The sequence below is a fragment of the Citrus sinensis genome, chromosome 1 (assembly GCF_022201045.2).
Source record: "Citrus sinensis cultivar Valencia sweet orange chromosome 1, DVS_A1.0, whole genome shotgun sequence".
Classification (NCBI taxonomy): domain Eukaryota; kingdom Viridiplantae; phylum Streptophyta; class Magnoliopsida; order Sapindales; family Rutaceae; genus Citrus; species Citrus sinensis.
In genome coordinates, this window is record NC_068556.1 from 3637618 (window position 1) to 3658615 (window position 20998).

General features: G+C 33.7%; 4 protein-coding genes across 6 annotated transcripts; 2 read left to right on the forward strand and 2 right to left on the reverse strand.

Moving 5' to 3' along the window:
- Nucleotides 1-2120: 2120 nt before the first annotated feature.
- Nucleotides 2121-5212, reverse strand: LOC102609859 (derlin-1-like). 3 transcript variants are annotated; one of them, XR_008054569.1, is made up of 5 exons: nt 5087-5212; nt 3538-3632; nt 3263-3391; nt 2933-3093; nt 2121-2431 (listed from the first exon to the last, which is right to left on the reverse strand). XR_008054569.1 is itself a non-coding variant. In XM_052440551.1 (4 exons), the coding sequence occupies exons 1-4, from the start codon at nt 5101-5103 to the stop codon at nt 2815-2817; spliced, it is 678 nt and encodes a 225-aa protein (XP_052296511.1). In that variant the 5' UTR covers nt 5104-5212; the 3' UTR covers nt 2439-2814. The 3 variants fall into 3 exon arrangements, 1 of the variants encoding a protein (XP_052296511.1); XR_008054568.1 differs by having other exon boundaries at nt 3538-3788; XM_052440551.1 differs by lacking the exon at nt 2121-2431 and having other exon boundaries at nt 2439-3093; nt 3536-3788.
- Nucleotides 5213-9356: 4144 nt separating this feature from the next.
- On the forward strand, nt 9357-13975 carry LOC102618905 (ATP-dependent 6-phosphofructokinase 6). The gene is given in 14 exon segments (XM_015529522.3): nt 9357-9691; nt 9902-9948; nt 10073-10112; nt 10203-10265; nt 10351-10488; nt 11121-11279; nt 11427-11480; nt 12127-12195; nt 12323-12452; nt 12621-12886; nt 12989-13037; nt 13129-13283; nt 13483-13569; nt 13571-13975. Coding segments are annotated over 14 exon segments (1473 nt in total). The 5' UTR covers nt 9357-9589; the 3' UTR covers nt 13685-13975.
- A 767-nt stretch (nt 13976-14742) lies between these two features.
- On the reverse strand, nt 14743-18334 carry LOC102618612 (serine/threonine-protein kinase Aurora-2). Its single transcript, XM_006475924.4, has 9 exons — nt 18120-18334; nt 17203-17319; nt 16554-16700; nt 16348-16443; nt 16049-16144; nt 15847-15943; nt 15579-15696; nt 15302-15374; nt 14743-15115 (listed from the first exon to the last, which is right to left on the reverse strand). The coding sequence occupies exons 1-9, from the start codon at nt 18144-18146 to the stop codon at nt 15014-15016; spliced, it is 873 nt and encodes a 290-aa protein (XP_006475987.1). The 5' UTR covers nt 18147-18334; the 3' UTR covers nt 14743-15013.
- A 1443-nt stretch (nt 18335-19777) lies between these two features.
- LOC102609565 (oleosin Ara h 15.0101) lies at nt 19778-20547 on the forward strand. The gene has a single exon (XM_006476062.4). It carries the CDS (start codon nt 19923-19925, stop codon nt 20361-20363), a length of 441 nt encoding a protein of 146 aa, XP_006476125.1. The 5' UTR covers nt 19778-19922; the 3' UTR covers nt 20364-20547.
- The last annotated feature ends 451 nt before the right edge of the window (nt 20548-20998 follow it).

The following is a 20998-nucleotide window of genomic DNA, read 5'->3' on the forward strand; positions in this document are numbered from 1 at the left end:
TAAATCTATGACTTTAACACAAACAACAAAAAAATGAAGAAAGCCAAGAAACTACACGTCCGTATTCATAAAAAGAATAGGTTAAAAGGAGCTATTATACGAACATACAGAAGAAAAGGAGGTAAAATGTTCATTGAATAAGTCTGGGGCAAACGCTATTTGAATTTGAGATGCTCGCCTGGGCTCATTCCTGAGAGTAAAAAATGCATGATACGAATAAACTGAGAGAAAATGTGTATCCATATATATAGATATATATATAAGAATCAAAAATCAAAATACCAGTACGTGCATGGACAAGGATACACCGATTTTGTGGCTATCAATATGTTTCATGCACCGGCAACAGGTTGCAGCACTTTAATATAATGCCTTGATTGACTTGCAATCATGTAATTAATAAACTTGTCACTGATGTTGATTTCGCCACCTTTGCCCATTACTTAGCATGATTTTTAACACATACAATCACAGCGCGAATGTAAAGAAAGAGTGGAAACCGATTAACTACAAAAATTTTACATTCTATTCGCTCCACTATAACTAATAATATCATTTTATTTTTAAAAAATTAATAACTAACAAAAAAACTCATAATATTAAAATCTTCACCACAAAAACAAGAAACAAAATTCCATCTTTCTAATTAGGCAAGTCTTGGATGGATCTTAAACGATAAATGGTATGTCAAAAAAAAAAAATCCATGTTGGCACCTCCGTCCATGTATGACTTTCCTCCACAAAAACAAACGGGTGTTGAGAATTTTTTTATTTGTGGCCCAACTTTGATTGGGAAAATGTAAGTTAGGGGTACTGAACTGACAAAACAGGAGATGTCTTGAAATCAGGCTTAAAAAATTGGGGATGAGAAATAACTTGAAGAGCAGCCAATGCAGTGGATTTCGGGATTTCTTGAATGTTCAAAACTCAGAAGATTGAATCTTGGGCTCTTAGATGCTATAACTTGGAGATGAAATCTTGATCTCCAGTCCTAAAAAGCCTCGGATATGAATTTCATCTGTTTGGATAGATTAATAAGTTCTGATTTTGTTTTAATTTTCTCCAAACTCTTACTATACGTATGTGTTTGTAAATAAACCTAAATAATAGTCACAAATAGATACTAGTTTATATAAATCTGTCACCAAAAGCATGACAATAAATATCATACAAAATATATTAACATAAAATTTTCGTTTCACGAGCTGCAAACTCGTTCATGTTATGTATGCAGGAAAAATGATCGTCTCATACATAGAGACTCTGCAAGCGCCTGTTATTGTCATTGTGATGCTACCGGCTATAAGGTTCTTTTAGCTTCTGTTTAATTTTGTGTACCACTAACAGTCTCACAACAATCAGACTACAGTTCTTATTTCTCAAGTGCATGACCACTCTCATGGAAAGCTGTCATCCTATCAACCATATTGACTCATCAGAGATGACAGCTGACTTGTGTTCACGACCCCTCATAGGCTCATACTCACTGCATGCTTTGGTTTTGCACCAGCCATTGCTGCCTCAAGTACATTGGCGGAAAAAGTTTGTGTGAGACAGTCTAACACTGCTCTGCATGGGGTGAAGCAGTGGTCCACTCTGAGATACATGGATATTTTAATACTAAATTATTGTGCTAAGGTGGTGGAATAGTTCCAGAACGAAATTTTTAACTTTAATCTCCAATTCGGTGAGTAAGTTTGCAGATATTTCGTTTTTATTTTCATTGTTTGATTGGAGTAATATCCGCAGCATGCTAGAACCTAATTTTAATCGATCAATAAAATTTAGACTCCTCACCAGAGAATGTGGAATTAAAATTTATTCTTCAATGAAATTTGCTTTCAGTAAAATATATAAATCTAGAAGTGTTAAAACACGGGAGAAGTAGACTAATCAAGACCGCAGAAAGTGAAATTTGAATTGAAAGTCAAAAAATGGCAAATGGGCGGCAGCTGGGAATAGAAACTTGCTCAGCACTAATGTATCTTGAGTATCAAGACTCAAGAGAGGCGATGAACCATGTAAGAAGCATAAAATTTGCAGACAAAATTGAATCTCACATCATACGTACTGAAAATACTTTAATGTGATCCAGAGAAGCACATAGTAAATACCTTTTATCTTTAATTCTGATCATATAAACAAATATGCTACAAGAAGCCCAAGCATTGTCAAAAATGTAATTTTATAGCTAAATTATATATAGTTTTCTATGTATAATTCTCTTCTTTACCTCAGGGTTCATAGCATCTAAACAATGATGTAAATATAAATTCTCTAGGACGACCACAAGCTTCTCGGAAAAAATGGTCGACTTGAGGATAGATTCAGCCGATAACTCCTGCCTGTAAAAGCGCCGCCAGCTCCCCTTTCTGGTTGGACACTGGCATTTGTTGGATGTCCCAATCTCCAAAAGGCAACAAGTTTATGCCTGTGTTGTACAAGTTAAGGAATTTGCATATTACAATGGGTACACATGCATATCACAACGCGTACACATGCATATCGAACTGTAAGAACATCATACACCAATATGAGCTGCAATAATTGATTTTTTATTTTTTATTTTTAAGAAAAAGAACATGAAAATGATACCGGATCTTTAATGTGAATCACGTAAGATTAGAAAACAAGAGTCAAGGCTAGTCAATGGAACTTTCAGACAGATGACTGGCTAGCATAAGAAAAAATATAGTGGACGAGTGCACAAAATGTTGGGAAATAAATCTATGATTTAGAAACACAAACAACAAAACATGAAGTAAGCTATGAAAGCATATGCCGATATTCATAAACAGAATAGATCAACAGCGGTTATATACGAGCTTCTCGTGCAAAAGTAAAACAAAAAGAGAAGGGAAGCAAGAACAAAGCAACATGGGCATTGAGTTGTCTAAAACATCTAGGGAAAAGGCTGTATAAACAAGGATACACCCATCTTGGAGTTGCCAATATGTTTCTTCCACCAGCAAGAGGGTGTAGCACTGTCAGGAAGTAATATAGATGTCCTGCAATTATTCCAAGAAAGTTTGGCAGTAAAGGTGAACCGAATATAACATCCAAAGCTAGCATTGCCCATGGGAGATAAAATGCCTGCATTGAAGAAATTGATGTCTATCAGTTATTCCATATTCATCCAACCAGGCTCCCAAACAGTAACAAAACATGTATGTTATCCACAAGACCAGAAAGAACCACATGACAAGACACAAAACACCTGATTTTTGGTGCTTTTGGGAGAAATGGGTTTGACAGAGCGTACCTTAAGGGTGACCAGCCCATATATGCTTATCTGGGCAGTTGGAAACTCTCTACTCCATACATATAGAAGCATGAACACTAATGAGACACCCAAAAAGGGAGTCCACAACATAGGAATGGCCGATAATGCCTGAATACCGAATGTCCATGGTGAGAAAACTAAAATGCATTATTTTCTCATCAAAGATAACCAATAGTTCTGATAGAACATAGAAGTCCCAGGAAGAAAAAAAAAATTCTATAAACCATTAATACATTATAAGGATGAACACACACCAGCAATGATATAGCTAGAAAAAATCATCATCCATAGGAAATCTGCTGTCCGCCTCTCAAATGTACTCTTTTCCAGCTGAACTCCATATCTAGCTCTATAACAAAAGTATGCCACCATATAAGTAGACACAATACCAAAGCTTTTAACCCTCAGTAGCTGAACAAAACTAGAACAAGCTTCGTCACACGTGTAGGCGGACAACACACAGATTTTAGTGTACACAGGGCTGATTATGTGATTATTATAGAATCTGAAACAAGTCAAATTAATCAATTGAGTCACAGTTATCAGCATAAGGCACAACGAATTACCAAAATATCAAATTTTTACTCGAGAAAGTATATATTTTATTTACAACATTCTTTCATTTACATCAATCTTCATAACATCAAACTGAATCAAATTTGCATCATATTCTCTTGGGTAAAAGAAATTGTAGAAACAATAAAGATTGTGGACACGTGAAAAGTAAAGTTCTAGTCATCTGATCCAAAAGGAAAAAAAAATTCTTTTTTGTTTAAAAAAAATAACAATATCATATCATGATTATTTGTATGTCTCATTTATGTCAAATATTTTTTTTTCCAAATTCAAACAACAATTTCTCGCACGATTATTCAAAAATAATACCTGACCAAAAAATTGTTTAATCAAGACCGTAGTATCTCATTTTTTTTAATCAATAATAACTTGTTCTTTGATTGAAAAAAGAAATTATAATAATTGGAGTAAGGCTATAAAAGTTGATGAAAAATTCATAATTTACCAAAGTTACCATTGAGACTAAAAGAGGCAATACCAGTGGTTCAGAATTGGGTAATTTTTAAAAACCTCCCCTGAGGTTTGGGCTTGTTGCAAGTAGATGGCGAGAATTGATTTATTTGTAAAAAACCCCCTACCGTCAGTTAAGTTTAACATTGACCGTTAGTTGACCGTGCAAAGACAATATTATCCTTAACAATAGTTTGTAAACGAAAATAACTAAAAAAAAACTAAAATTATTGGTGCAAAAAGCACAAACCCTATTTTTTGATAATTTTATCCTTGTCAATTCTAAAAATTTACAATATCATAGTTAAAGATTATGACTATTTCATTTTTAAATTTTAAATTTTAAATTTTATCTTTCTTGTAGGAATTTTAAGGAAATATCAATAATTTAAAGAGGATTTTTTAATTTTTTAATTTTAACTTTTTTATAGAAACTTTAAGAAAATATCAATAATTTAAAAAGTGTAAAATAGCTAATAATTTTGGTTTTTTTTTTAGTTATTTTCGTTTATAAACTATTGTTAAGGGTAATATTGTCTTTACACGGTCAACTAACGGTCAATGTTAAACTTAACTAACGGTAGGGGGTTTTTTACAAATAAATCAATTCTCGCTATCTACTTGCAACAAGCCCAAACCTCAGGGGAGATTTTTAAAAATTACCCGTTCAGAATTTCACTGGAGTCATAATTAAAAAGGGCAAAAGCAGAACGGACAAAAATAAGAAATTATAATAATACTGAAAATCATAACCAGGAAGATAATGTAGAGAATTACTCTGCTGGGGACGACATTTTAACGATGGGAAAACTCGAAGCAGACAATCTTCTTCAGAATCCAGTTCGTCGATCAAGGAGTAACAGCAATTAAAATTAAACGGGATGTCGTTTCAGCCTTTCAGGCAACAAGACTGTACGTAACTGCAATCCAATTTACACTGTGGATATAGGACCACAAGATCGTTTTATGGGGTCAGCGAACTGACGTGGGCATATCAGAAGAAGAGAAGAGAGCGCGACAAGTGACAACGTAATTGATCCAATCTGGAGGCGCCAAATCATGACACGCATTCTTATTCTTAAGAATTTTTTGGAGGAAAAAACTTAGTTTAAGATTATTTGAACCTGTTAATTTTTTTTATTAAATTAATTTTTTAATTAAGAGTTCTATTATCAAAATAATTTCTAAGAAAATTATTAAATTTACCTTTTCTTCTCTTTTTATTTTAATTCTTTAATTCTCATTAATTTCTTAGTATATTTTTTTAACTGTAAATAATTTAGTTCGTTATAAGTTATCATAAATAGCGACGAACAAAAGCCATTATAAAAAAATGAATATCAATAAAAAAAAAACTAATCATGAAAGTTAATAAATATTAATAAATTAATCTTTACGAACCATAAAAGCTAGTAAATATTAAGAAAAAAATTCTTGTAAATAAAAAGCATAAAATATAGACTATAGTCTCGTTTGGAATTGAGGTACTGTAACTTTTAAGCTACAGTTGCTGTGAAAAAAAAGATGTAACTATCAAACAAAAATTATAATATACAGTAAATATAAATTTAAATTAATAATTTTGATAAAATTATTAAAGATATAATAAAATTGTCATTATACATGTGAAAAATCATAATAATATAGCTTACAAGTTACAGTAGCTAATGTTTATCAAACACTTTAGTCCTGTAATTTTTAAGCTACAACTGTCCAATCTCAATCCCAAACGCACGCTTTTTTAATCTTACTAAGAAAGATTAAAAAAATGAATCCAAAAAAAGAGTTAAATTGAAAATTTAATTTACATAATGTGAGAGGAGAGAGAAACTATGCAATTGTGACTAGAGAGAAAAAGATTAGTAAAAGGTAATTTTGAGATTTTTAAATTTTAAATTTTTAAATTTTTAATAATAAATTCATTTTTCTTCAAATGAGTATAGAGATGAATTTAGTTGGTTCAAATATGGTTCTTAAATTTATAGGATTTACAATTTATGGGTGTTTTATGTCTTCAGTTTTTTTTTGTTAATTCTAAATAAAAAATTCATCAAGAGTTAGAAATATATTACTTTGTAGTATAGTTATGATATCAGTCGAATATTAATTTGAGAATCTATTGACCAATATACATAAATATTGAAATACTAACTAGGCAACCCAAGAGGGGGGGTGAATTGGGATTTTAAAATTATCCTAGGCAAACCACACAACAATTTAATCTGATGCCTTAATAAATTCGAAAACAATAAATTCAATAAAAGCACAATAATAAATGAGTAAGGGAAGAGAAAGCAAACTCAAGGATTTTTACGTGGTTCGGCAATCCCCGCCTACGTCCACGCCTCCAAGCACACCGGGCTTGAGGATTTCACTAAGCTAGCCTCCCAAGGCTTCAAACGCTTACAATTGACTTCCAAGGTGTCAATGGACCTTTACAACAAGAGATTATCCTCAATCTCTTAACCCAAGTGTATCCCAACACTTACAATCTTTTAACTTGATTTTACAAAAAAGATTACAAATGAATCTCTCTTACACAATGTGTTTGATCACAAGTGAAAGCTCAATGTGTGAATGAATGAGATGAATACAAAGATTTAAAGCTCAGTGAAAGTTGTATTCTCTATATTTTGCTCAATGATGATCGTTGGAATTTATCTTGTTTGAATTGGATTGAGCTTATTTGTAGTTGGAGCTGAAAAACTAGCCGTTACAGACTGTCTGCTCAAAAACGGTTCGCCGTTAACCATTAACAGTTAACCGTTTAAGCCGGTCAAAGTTACCGTTGGGCCAATTTTCAAATAAACGGTTAGTCGTTTAGGCTTACCCTTTCGCCGTTGATTTCCAGAGACCTGCAAAACAAATTTGGTTTAACCGTTCTTACTAAACGGTTCAAGGTTAGCAATCTGGAAATAATCGGTTAACCGTTTTTAGTAAACGGTTCACCGTTAGTTTCCAGAATCATCATTTTAACAATACTTTGCAGAACATGCTTTCTGGAAATTATCGGTTAGCCGTTTTTAAATAAACGGTTAGCCGTTTGCTACAGTGAAATTATTTTCCAAATTTACTGTTTGACCCTAAAACTTTATAAAACTATATTACGGCCCAAAACGTTATGAAAGTTGGCAAATAAGTCCAATTTTAGAATTTCTAAATAATGCTTTGTTAATCTCAAAATTTTCTGAAATTATGGTATAGCCCAAAATGCTATTAAACTTTTCAAATAAGTCCTTCTCCAAAATTTCAAGCAATACTTGTTTATTTCAAAGTTTTCAAAATTCTTTCAATTAAACCATAAACTTTGAAAAACAACCAATTTCATAAAATCATTTTTCCATTAAATATGAAACATTTATAATGTGAAAATAATGGTTTGTTTAAAAAGAATAAAAACAATCAATTTCATAAAATCATTTTTCCATTAAATATAAAACATTTATAATGTGAAAATAATGATTTATTTAAAAAGAATATTAAATAATTTGAGCTTAAAAGATTAATCATTCTTAAACTTGTTTGTTATCATCAAAATCAATATTATGAAAACATATATGTTAACAAATATATTTACCTATATAAAATTCAAAAAATCAAAATTTTGAAGTAAAATCTTCGACATATATTAATAGACTTGAGTTATTACTGAACAACAACCAACTATTGCAAGAGATGTTAGGGCTTGTTTCTTAAATGTTTGAAGCTTGAAATTTTATTAATTTCAAATCTTTTGAAACTTATTTGTTTATTTTTTGTAAATTGTGTCTAATTGTTAGATTTATAAATGATTAAAAATAAATAAATTTTGTAACTTTTATCTAAATGAGAAAAGGTCTAAATAAGAAATAAATATTATATCTTAAAAATAATACTATTAAATATATTTATTTCCTAAGCTATAAAAATTTATTTTTATTTATAAGGATATAAATGCCAAATAACTATATTTAAACTGTTTTTTATTTATAAAAAAGGTAGTACTTATATTCAAATATTAAAAAAATAAATAAAACAAACATGTGATTTAAACATTTACATTTAAACTCATTCAAGATTTCAAAAATATTTAAATCCATTCATATTTCAAATGCAAAAACAAAAGCAAGCTACTTTATCTCGTGGATTACAATTTTGCAATACCATTCTTTCTTTAGTGTCTTTTAACGAACCAATATGATCTACGTTTTTCAAAATAATTACTCCAAGTGAGCAAGAGACAACAAATTCCAACTTTTCTTTAAACAATGATACTAATAGAGTAATCGGAGGGATGATTATACAATAAATGGGTAATTTCGGATTTTTTCATCGAGAATTAATTATCTTTAAATTGTTTTATTATTTTTAACAACTTCAAAATACTCATTTTAAAAAAAAAAGTCCCTATTTTTTCTTATATTTTAAATAAAAAATAAATTAGCATTTTTTAAATGATAAACTTAAGTTGCAAATAATTAATTTTAGGGAGAGATAATCCAAAATTCGTCGTAGAAGTTACTCTCGAAAGAAACCTGAAAAGTGAAAAGTTTAAGGCTCCGTTTGGTACAGCTTTTGAAGTAGAGTTTTTGTTAGTAAACTTTTGTAAATAGAGATTTTACTAAAAAAAGTTTAGTTGTTTGATTGTCAATAAGAGTTTTTATTAAAAAATTATAAAATTAATATAATAGGCAAGTTTTTTAAAATTATATTATGAAAACGATAAATACAATTGTTAAATAAGTAGAATATATTTTAAATATTTTAACATTTAAAAAAAATTTCTCAACCTCTATTCTCAAAAACTTAAAATTTAAATTTTTACTAATAAAGATAAAATAATTTATTTAAATTTCAAAAGTTCTATTACAAAAATAATCAAATAACAATAAAAAATATAATAAAAATTTATAAAATTAAATAATCACTTATGTACATTAAATAAGTTATCCCGTCCACTGAATCAAACAAACTAAGGCACTAAGCAAAACCGGTGAGTGAGCAACAGTAACCCGCAAAAACCAGCCACCTGTTTTAAAATATTCGAAAAATGGAATCTAATCCCACAACTGCACAACTTTCCATTATTAAAACCACGTCACGTGACACATGCTTTCAAGCCATGCCGATACCGTATTGCCGATTTTCTTTTAAAACGATCCACCTAAAACGGCACAGCAGCCCACCGCTTGTCGCTTCGGTTAACGATCGTAAATCGAGAGTACAACATTCTTCTACTTTTTAAATCACGTCATTATATTCTAACCTTCAAGTGTACGTGAAGAGTGAAGGGAGGAAGGGATGGGGCATTCTGGTAATTTACAGCTAAAGGTGGTGAATGGCGATGCTGGCTATGTGCTCGAAGATGTTCCTCACTTGACTGATTACATTCCTGATCTCCCCGTACGCATTTCTTTTTCTCCGTATTTCTTTACGTATACGTATCTTTTGTGTATGCATGTACTTTTGCTTATAAGCTAAAGATTTGATTCAATCGTGCTGGCTAAGATTTGTTTAGTATTTTGATCTTCAGAAACGAAAAAACCGTATTGTATCAGTATATATTTCAGGAATTAAGTATTTATTTATTTGGAGAAATTGTTTGTATTGCAGACTTATCCCAATCCATTGCAATTCAACGCTGCTTATTCAGTCGTTAAGTAAGTAATAGTGTGTTTTCTTCAACTTCAACTCCACATGGGTGAAGTTGCTAATTGCATTTGTTTATACTGCCTTTTTATGTATTATACGAGTCTTGATTTTGAAATGGATACGTGATTGCAGGCAGTATTTTGTTAATGTAGATGATACTGTTTCTCAGAAGGTGAATTTACGCATAAACTTTCGATTTGTTGAAGATTTTTCATATAGTTATTATCATTTTTTTATTTGTTCTGTATCCATTGTTTACTAGATTGTTGTACACAAAGATAGTCCAAGAGGGACACATTTTCGACGTGCTGGACCTCGCCAAAAGGTGGTTTCTTATATTGTTTTATTGGTGGTGATTTGGCAGTGAAATGTGTATATTTTTAATGAACTTGTAATGATGTGCGGTTCAGGTGTATTTTGTATCAGATGAAGTGCATGCATGTATTGTAACATGTGGCGGGCTTTGTCCTGGGCTCAACACTGTGATCAGGGAAATTGTGTGTGGCCTTTATCACATGTATGGTGTCAGCAAAATCCTTGGAATAGATGTAAGTGACAGTAGTGTTATATGCTAAGGTCAATGTATGAGTTGATTAGTCTCATATATGAGCATTCATGCATACTATTTGCATATGTGTCTTCTGGTAATAAGGGAATTTAAATTTAAGTACAACAATCGCAATGCACGTCATGGGGAACAATCCATGTATGTCTATATGGGAGATGATCAAAGCATTGTTCTATTTCTTTGAAACTATAAGAGTACTGCTCTTACTCTACATGCACACACATTCTTTCACCTGGCTCAGGTGCACAAATTCTGTTTTATTTGGTTTCCGATCCTTACGACCTGTTGATCAAATGACCTGCAATGGACTTTATGAAAGTTGGGAGGCTATCATTTACACTTGCTTTTCAACATATGAAATGGCAATTAAATCTAAAATTTGGCTGGAATAATGCTGATGGAAAAAATCAGGTTTCTAATCTTCAAGTAAATCAGTTATTGTGTCTGCCGTTGAAAAGGTTGCACATATGCAAGTCTAATGCATAATAGTATTACTTACATTTTGTGATAAATTACTAACATTTGTTAAGTTTACTACTTGATTAAAAAGTTATGAGACGTGCTCAGTTTTGGCTGTCACTCACCAGCGGATTATGTTTGATACATCTTCAGGGAGGATATAGGGGCTTCTATTCCAAAAATACCATCAATTTAACCCCTAAGGTTGTCAATGACATCCATAAACGTGGTGGTACCATTCTTGGGACATCACGAGGAGGCCATGATACTTCAAAGATAGTTGACAGCATTCAGGATCGTGGTATTAATCAGGTTTGTGAAGGGTAGGATTTTTCTTTCGGTGAATGTTTTTGATGTCATAATTATTTTCAAATGGCATATTTTGGTGGTTAATGAATTTTGTAGCTGCATTGGCACATTGATCCCATCATAGGTTTTGATAAGACCTTTATGATGCAGGTTTATATAATTGGAGGTGATGGAACTCAAAAAGGAGCAGCAGTCATTTATGAGGTAATGTAGTTTGTGATGTTAGGAGTTGTTAAGAACACTCAATTGTTGCTTGCAGATTGATTAATTTATACAACAGCTTGTTAAAATGTTGCTATATGCATTATGTGATTTGTGCATTTGGCTAATGGGGTCTCCCAATCACTGAGAAGTTTGCACCTTTACAAGGAGTTTAAATCTGTGATGTGCCAATTCGGTTGTTTACTAGATCACTTTTCTCATCTGCTTAACATGGTAACCACCTCTTCTTAATCATCAGTTGTAGATATGTGTTTGTCCATATTCTTGCCTTTTGGATATGCTCACCTTCTATTCCTTATTTTTCACTGTGCTGTTGAAGTCCATATATCCTTCCTTAAAAAAGGTCACACTCCTTTAGTTGGATTTATGTCCAATGTTGCTTACGAAATTTGAAGGACACAACATTGCAGTGTGTTAGAGAAATCTTCTGATTGTAGGTGATGACTTATGTATGCTTACAATGTTCATAGGCTACAAGGACGATACTAAGTGTTCAGGACAAATTTTATGTCGATAATACCTTTCTTGATCACAGATCCATTGATTGTTTTGATTGAATGCCAAACCAGGTAACTAATGATGTTTTATCTGTTGGGCAATGTAAATTGATGCTATTCTCACTTTCCAGGAAATCAGACAGCGTGGTCTCAAGGTCGCAGTTGCTGGAATTCCGAAAACAATTGATAATGACATTCCGGTACATATTTCTGGCCCAGCTGTTCTAGTTTTGAATAAATTCGTTCCTCTTCATTCTTTATGTTGAAGGACTTTTGTATTCAGAACTTGATGTAGCTTTATGTGTAATTGTCATTGTCCCGATTCAGGTTATTGACAAATCATTTGGTTTTGATACTGCTGTTGAGGAGGCACAACGTGCCATTAATGCAGCACATGTTGAAGCTGAAAGTATTGAGAATGGCATTGGAGTTGTGAAGCTCATGGGACGCTACTGTGGTAAGCTTTTCATCTATGTTTCAAGATTCTGATATGTTCAGAGTGATCTATGGGTGGAAACATTATTGACCTGTCTATAGTAACTAGTTGAAATATTTATGTTCTCCTACCACATGTTCAGTGCTTAATCCTTTAGTATTTGCATACTATGTGAAATTACAACTGCAGGTTTTATTGCTATGTATGCCACCCTTGGCAGCCGAGATGTAGACTGTTGTTTGATTCCAGAGTCACCTTTCTATCTTGAAGGAGAAGGTGGCCTTTATGAATTTATTGAAAAACGACTCAAAGAAAATGGACACATGGTTATTGTTATAGCTGAAGGAGCAGGACAGGATCTTCTTGCAGAGAGTTTGCAGTCCATGAACCAGCAAGATGCTTCGGGAAACAAACTTCTTCAAGATGTTGGGCTATGGATATCTCACAAGATCAAGGTATCTCAAATTTTAATCACCAAGAATATCAGTATGTTAGATATGGGCTATTTATGGAAAATCTATATTTGTAAAAATAACACTTGTCTTCTTTTATTGTAGGACCATTTTGCCAGACTACATAAGATGGCCATTAATCTGAAATACATAGGTCAGCAGTTCCCTTACTATAGCAAGCTTCTTTTAAATTTGTCCTACGAAGGTATCTGCCAAAGACTCTGATATATCCATTTGTCTTGCAGATCCTACATACATGATCCGGGCTATTCCAAGCAATGCATCTGACAATGTCTACTGCACACTGCTGGCTCAGAGTGCTGTTCATGGAGCAATGGCAGGGTATACAGGCTTCACAGTTGGTCCTGTTAATGGCAGACATGCTTACATTCCCTTCAATGTATGTTCTTCCATGTTCTTGATAAAATCATTGAAATTAATTTTCAGAAGTCTGTGGTTTTACTTCTGTATTTTGACAACTAGAAACAGCCCAAAGTTGGCTACAGAGATTTGTTGCTTCCTAATTCTTCTTGGAACTTTAACATATTCTTATTTATAACCTTTTTGTCACTAAGCAATTCAATTGTTCTTGCATGCAGCGAATCAATGAGAGACAGAACCAAGTTGTGATTACTGACAGGATGTGGGCAAGAGTACTTTCTTCAACGAACCAGCCAAGCTTCTTAAGCGCCAATGAACTCGCCAAATTCAAGAGAGAGAAACCCTCCTGCCCAGTTGTTGGATAGGGAAAACTGCAAAGGCGACAAATCCGAGCCCAAAGACATAACTATTAGGACATGAAAGAAAAACCATGCTATCCTATCCAGTACATAGTTGGTAGCTACTTGTAGTTGACGCCTTGCCACCTTTGATCTATGGTTGATAAAAATTTGGACACGGTTTTTACTACTAATATTGAGAGGTATATCGTATATGTGCTTGTTGTATGAGCGGTGCCTCTTTTATACTAGTTGTAGTTAGATTCTTTGTCTGGACTCATCACAGTTGGAAGATATTTCAATGTTACCATTGTGTTTTTGGTGCTAACTCTGCAATGTTGTTAAATGGCAGCTAGTTTCTGTTTACAGTGTTCTTAAATTTCTCGGTTCGCAGATTGACATTTCTGATAAAAGCAAGAACAAAGCTTTTATATATGAACAGTCGGAAGAGTAAGCAGGAATATAGCCACTGATATGGGGAATGAAGAGTAGGGTTTATCAAGGTTACTTTGAATAAAGAAAACGCGTTTCAAGAACAAAGCTTTTATATATGAACAGTCGGAAGAGTAAGCAGGAATATAGCCACTCATATGGGGAATGAAGAGTAGGGTTTATCAAGGTTACTTTGAATAAAGAAAACGCGTTTCAAGAGGACACATTGACATAATATAATTTGGCATGTGTTTTGTTACTCTTCTGCCGTGATTGAGTTTAAATACAATTTCTTCTTTAATTTTAATTGAGTGGAATAATAGGTACTTTTTTACAAATTTCACATTAGCTAAAATTTTTTTTACAGACTAATTTTAAAAGAACGGACTCGGTTTTGTAAAAACTGACACGACATATATGATATATTGGATTAATAGGAACATCACATAGTTCATATGATTTATTTATTTTACTTTATATTTATATTGAATCAATTATATTATGTGTTATATTAATTTGTACAAAAATAGTTGGTACAAGAAATTGAGACTGTATTGTTACTCGTTTTTATTATTATCTCCAGCCATAGCCTAAACTTTTTGGCCGTAGAGAAAAAGTGTTATTGGGCTCAGCAATTGTTGCATACTTCTAGTTTTGGATAAATCTTTCAAGTGGTTCACTGGGCATGGCAGCTGGCAGGGAAAGAAATTAAGAATATGTGAAGTATAAAGAATAAATTTGCTGCTCAAGGCAGGATACATCATAATAATCAAGATACAAATGAATTTAAAACTTCAGCAAGTCCATGGTTTCAATTTCTACCGAGATTGGATTCATAGCCCATTTCAGTCTTGCTGATTATATTTCAAACAAGAAATCTCTGTCACAATGTCCGCCGAACAAGAACCGAGCAGAAAGTTCCTGCTAAAGTTCCAGTAGGAAAATCTGCCCGCAATTAGAAAGAATCAGCAATGTTGACTCAACCCCTATAGACGCCAGAGGGATCAGCGTTTTGAATAATCCATGGATGCTCTAGAAGCTTGTGTAGTGGCAGGCGCTGTGAAGAATCCTTGACAAGCATCTGCTTTGAATTCAAAAAATAAAAATTTTGGGCATACCCCGTTATGTAATGTTAACAAAGTTCAAAATAAAAACTTTGAATTCAAAAATAAAAAAACAAAATATTAACAGTGTTACAGCAATTAGTCACATATCCTTATATGTAATTAGAATAAACTTGTGAGGTTTCAAGGCAGAGACTTCTAACCTGGCTAATGAGGTCCTTAGCAGCAGAAGACACAATTGGTTTAGGTGGGAACTTCAAATCCACTTGCACAATCCTGTAAATATGTGAGATTAATTATTATTAACATAAAACAGTGTGTTCTAAGATATGCAAGAAAATATTACTATTACAAACCAAGTGATTGAAGATCATTAGGAAGGATGAAACACCTCACCATGAACGACTACTATAAGTGTTGTTCCTTGGCTTTATATAAGTGTGTATTAGAAACCAATCTTACTTGCAAGTTATGCTTTACCTTCTATAAGTGTCAGAGTGTTCCTTGGCCTCGAAAGGAGGGACCCCATACAGAAACTCATAGCACAGAACACCAAGGCTCCAGATGTCCACATTAGCATCATGCTCGACACTTTCCACTGTTAAGAAATTGGATATTGTGTCTTAGAACTTCTAAATAACTAACCCACCATATCTATAATATGGTTGCTTTGTACTGAATAAAACAAACAAATAATGTGAAGCAAGCCTTTGAATTGCCTTTTAACTGCAATGGCTGTTTCACATACCCATCTCCGGTGGGAGGTAATCCAGTGTGCCACACATGGTCCGCCTACGGTTAAATGTATGCACTGACCATCCAAAATCTGCAATCTTAAGCTCACCCTGACAAAGCAAACCAACATTGATAAGATAAGCCTCAGGCATGTTTCACTTTCAATTTAAAGTGAAAAACAAGCAACAGATAGTGCCATAAATGTTAATTATCACCTGTGCACCAATTAACAGGTTCTCTGGCTTGATATCTCGGTGTATTACGTGCTTCCCATGACAATAGATGAGTGCCCGAGCTAATGATGCAACATACTGCCAATATTTCACATGCATACACATTAAAATGATAAAAATAGGGAGAGATTTTACAAAAGTCCCCTGCTGCAGGACACCTGAAAATCAGGTTAGGGGGAGACCAAAGCCTCAGAGATAGTTACATAAGATTCAAGAGGGTCAAAATTTCTATCAGGAGAAGTGAAACAAAAGTGAATAAGTATGGAATAGAAAGAACTTACAGTAGCAGCACGTCTCTCGCTAAAGTATTTACACTTCTGAAGTTCCTTGTAAAGTTCACCCTTCGCTGCATATTCTAGTATCAGATAAACTCGTTTCTGCAGCAATTCCATGAAAAGAAGAATAAATAAGCAGTAAAATAATTTTGCCTGGGTAATTTCCCACTTGAACCACACATGTTGAAAATGTTGAAGAGAAAATGGTAAACCTGATCATAGAAGTAACCATAAAGCCGTAATATATTGGGATGTCGAAGATGACTCTGTATTTCAACTTCTCGTCGCAGCTGATGTTCAACTTGAGACTGCTGCAACTGGCTCTTAAATAGTACTTTTAGAGCCACGATGTGATTGCTCTGACACAATTAAAAGAAAAGGAATCAGAATTGAGACACAAATCATTCCCTTTTTGCCTGTGCAGTCCGACAAAAGACCAAAAAGGATGTAGCAGCAGAGCAGACACATTATGTAGATTATTTGAAAGGGAAAAAACATGACTCCATACTAGCTGCAGATGCGACAATATATAACTTTTCTCCTTTGGATCCTGATCTCTATTTTATCAAGAATAGAAAACCACCTAAATTATAAAAGGATACTGCACATTTAAGTATACTGAGCAAGACACATAAAGAATGACATCTCAGCAACCAAATGCATGACACTTCAGTGATGAAAAAGTCACTCAACTTCATAAGCAATTTCTTTGACAACAGAAACACAATCATAGTTGACAGATATAACATCACAAAAGCAAGAAGCACAGTTTCTACCATTAAACAAGTTAAATGAATTAACCGTTTGCTATCTATATGTGAAAATTGCTATTGATTTCTGAAAACAAACAAGCAAACTTACCCTTTTTTCTCTGGCTAAATAAACGTGACCGAACTTTCCTCTACCGAGAGGCTTTCCTATGTCAAAGTCATTAAGAGTCCATCTTTTTTTCTCCTTTGCTGAAACCTCTGAACAAGCCTGTAAAAAAATAGGCCACAAATCTACAATCCTTAGCATAATCTAAAAATGATTTTACCTTTTTTATTTTCTATTTTTATTTTGAATGCAAGCTAATGCATTAACTCAGATCGCCAAATTATCAAAATCAAAATAAATGAAAACCAACGTAAATTAAATGTTAAAACCCTATCAAAATCCAAGTCTTTGTATAAAATCAAAGCATACAGACCATGAATCAGCAGTCGTAATCCAAAAAACATGACCCTAAAATCATAATTCAGTCAATTCTGCAGAGAATCTTGCCTATGAACCCAATGTACATAACATGAAAAAGGCAAACACTGTCTCAATTCAAGGAAAAATAAAAGAAAAGAAAAGAAACCCCATTAGATTTTCAAAAAATAAAACAGAAATCAAAATAAATGAAAACCAACGTAAATTAAATGTTAAAACCCTATCAAAATCCAAGTCTTTGTATAAAATCAAAGCATACAGATCATGAATCAGCAGTCGTAATCCAAAAAACATGACCCTAAAATCATAATTCAGTCAATTCTGCAGAGAATCTTGCCTATGAACCCAATGTACATAACATGAAAAAGGCAAACACTGTCTCAATTCAAGGAAAAATAAAAGAAAAGAAAAGAAACCCTATTAGATTTTGAAAAAATAAAACAGAAATTTCTCATAAAAGAATGCCAAAATTGGTTTAAGAAACGACGCCACGCAAAAATAATAACCCTAGATTTCAAGATAAGATGATTCAAGAACCCAAACACAATCGAAATTAAAAATTTTCTTCTAAACAATTACATTACCTTCTCTTGCTCTGCAGCAATCGCCATTGAGAGAGACGAAGAAAGAGTGTGTGAGTGGGGGGATTTGATTGATCGGGTGGAGATGAAGAGGGACAAAGAAGGAAACGGATCTATTGAGGCATTTTTGAAAAGTCTTTACATACAACGGTCGAATTAGTACGGACAGCCACGTGGTCCAATCCCGCTCAAGATACTTTTCAAAATTTTCATTTGTTTAGAGGAGCGTCTTCGCTGTCTTCGGCAAAAGAGTGATGCTATAGTCACTGACTGTTACCTAGTTGTCAGAGTAGGTTATATCAAGGCCGCTTTATTCTCAGGGACCCATGTCCGTAGATTAGTAGATTTCATTTTTGTTTTGATCTGACGGTCGACGTGGGGTGTAATATAACGGTGAACTTGTGTAGTTGGGATTTGCAACTTGTCTTGCACGTTTCAGCGGGACCTTACATTATAGCGCACTTTCTGATTCCAAGTTAGTTGTCGCGTACAAATAACTGATCATTCATCTTCTGCTCGTAACAAGCGGGACACGTCATCTAGATTCGATTCAATTGCACGACTTGTCGTTCACATGCAATCATGCGTCAAAAACTAAGAGAAAAGAATTTACCATCTTAAAATTTAATTCCTCGCTTGCAAATAATTATTGCATCAAGATGAGTTTTTCATTTTTACAAGTAGCATAAGATAATTTCCTCCTCCTTTATTTGTGTTTTTGTGGGTTCAAACATCGAATAATATTGTGTACTGTCATAAAAAAATTTATTAGGTGGAACAATTAACACCCCTTAAATATGATTACTTAATCATAAATTTCGGATTATTTTTACGTGAAGCCAAAAACTCTATCATGAGATATTACTATCATTTGTTTATATACAGTATATACAAAAGAATAAATATCCAACTTATACTACTTATTTATTCAAGTACAACACATTATTGGCTGTTTATGTTAATTTTTTTAGATAAAATATATGGAAACATAATATTTACAATTAAGTAGTTTATACCAATTAGCCAATTAACTGTCCTCTTTAAATTGTTAAAGTCTATAAATATTTTACAAAGAAAAATTTTGAGTTAACCAAGTGTTGATAAAATATTGATAAATTAAAGTGGTGTATGACCTTGAGCGGGATTACAATATACGTAAATTAAGTGAGTGAATCCATCTAAATTATATATATTTTTATCATTATTTTATTTTATTTTATTAATTTTTTGGGTCTAAATGGGAGTGCACTTTTAAAATTGTAGGTGTATTCTTATCAAAAAAAAAAAATTGTAGGTGTATTAGGGTTTCGAAATTGTTATCTCTACCGTTACCGTGGTGGAGAGCCCAAAAGATTAGGGAGCCTCATATTATGAATCCATGGGCTCTATAGGCTTTTAATCGAAGGCCTCAGAGCGCAAACGACCGTTGCACATTAGAAGGTCTGCAACGAGACAGTATCCGCCACGTGCTTCGACACGATGAATTCATACCCATGCAAAGCTACCAACCAAAAAACACGCGCCAAGGGATACAAGCAGCTGCGCTTTCTTCCAGACACCATCTTCATCAATCCTGATCACGATACACATCACGAGAACATTGGCACTAAAATGCAGCCACGTGTACTCTCCACACCTCCTTATATGCCATGCAACCTCGGTTCCATCCCCTCATCTCAAATTCTTATCTCCTTACAAATCTTTAATTTCTTTCTCTATTGCTTCCCCGGCACATTCTTCAGATCAGCATCATTCATCACCAATCAATTAATTAACAAAAACAGTCGTCCATCATAATACCATATCATGTCTGATCAATCAAGACCGATGACCCAGGCGCTCTACGAGAAAGCGCCGTCTACGCCGCTGGCGGTGAAGTTCTTGACAGCAGCCACAATAGGCGGGACACTGTTATTCTTGTCAGGATTAACCTTAACCGGGACAGTGATAGCCCTAATCATGGCTACTCCAGTTCTAGTCCTGTTCAGCCCAATCTTAGTCCCGGCTGCAATAGCAGTGTTCTTGGCCACTGTCGGATTCTTGGTCTCCGGCGGGTGTGGCGTAACTGCAATAACTGTGTTGTCGTGGATATACAGTTACGTGAAAGGAAAGCACCCACCTGGGGCGGACCATCTGGATTATGCGAGAACCAAGATAGCTGACAAGGCTAGGGATATGACGGAGAGAGCTAAAGAGTATGGGCAGTATGTGCAGCAGAAGGCTCAGGAGGCCACTCAGGCTTCTTAAATATATATTGCGGCCAATGTTCTTGAGGTCATTAGGTGGTTATGGTTTGTTTAATTTCATGTGGTGATGTGTTTTGATTTGGTGATTTTTTTTTTCATCATGTGTTGTGTTTATGCATGCATGCATGCTTGGGTATTGACGTGGTTCCTTCTGTAACTCGAGGATTAATTTTCTTGTTAACAAATGTGTGTCTGTGGTTTTTTTTTTTTTTAAATATTGATTTATAATTAAGCCTATAATGAATGACCCATAGAGAGTGATCAACTTTCTTTTTTTTTTTTTCTAATTTTTGGGAGAAAGAAACTGATCCAATTAATTCGTTGTTTTGCGTTCTAATTTATAAAAAATCACCAATGAAAATGTTATCCACGACAACACGTAGGCAGATGATCTGTCTCTCGAAGTCGACGTGGCATTCAGCCCATAAATCATAGTACGCAAGGACAAGGGCTCGCAAGCGCATATGCCCAAGATGGCAGCTTGTAACCAGGCTCCAATGCTGGGAAAATGGCAATTATTTTACGTATTTTTATTTTAACTTTTAAATGCATCTCCACGAATTGGAAACTAATGACTAAGGAGAAGGCGGGCAACACCTGTAATGGTTCTCGCATATTTGGAATTGTATTAGTAGA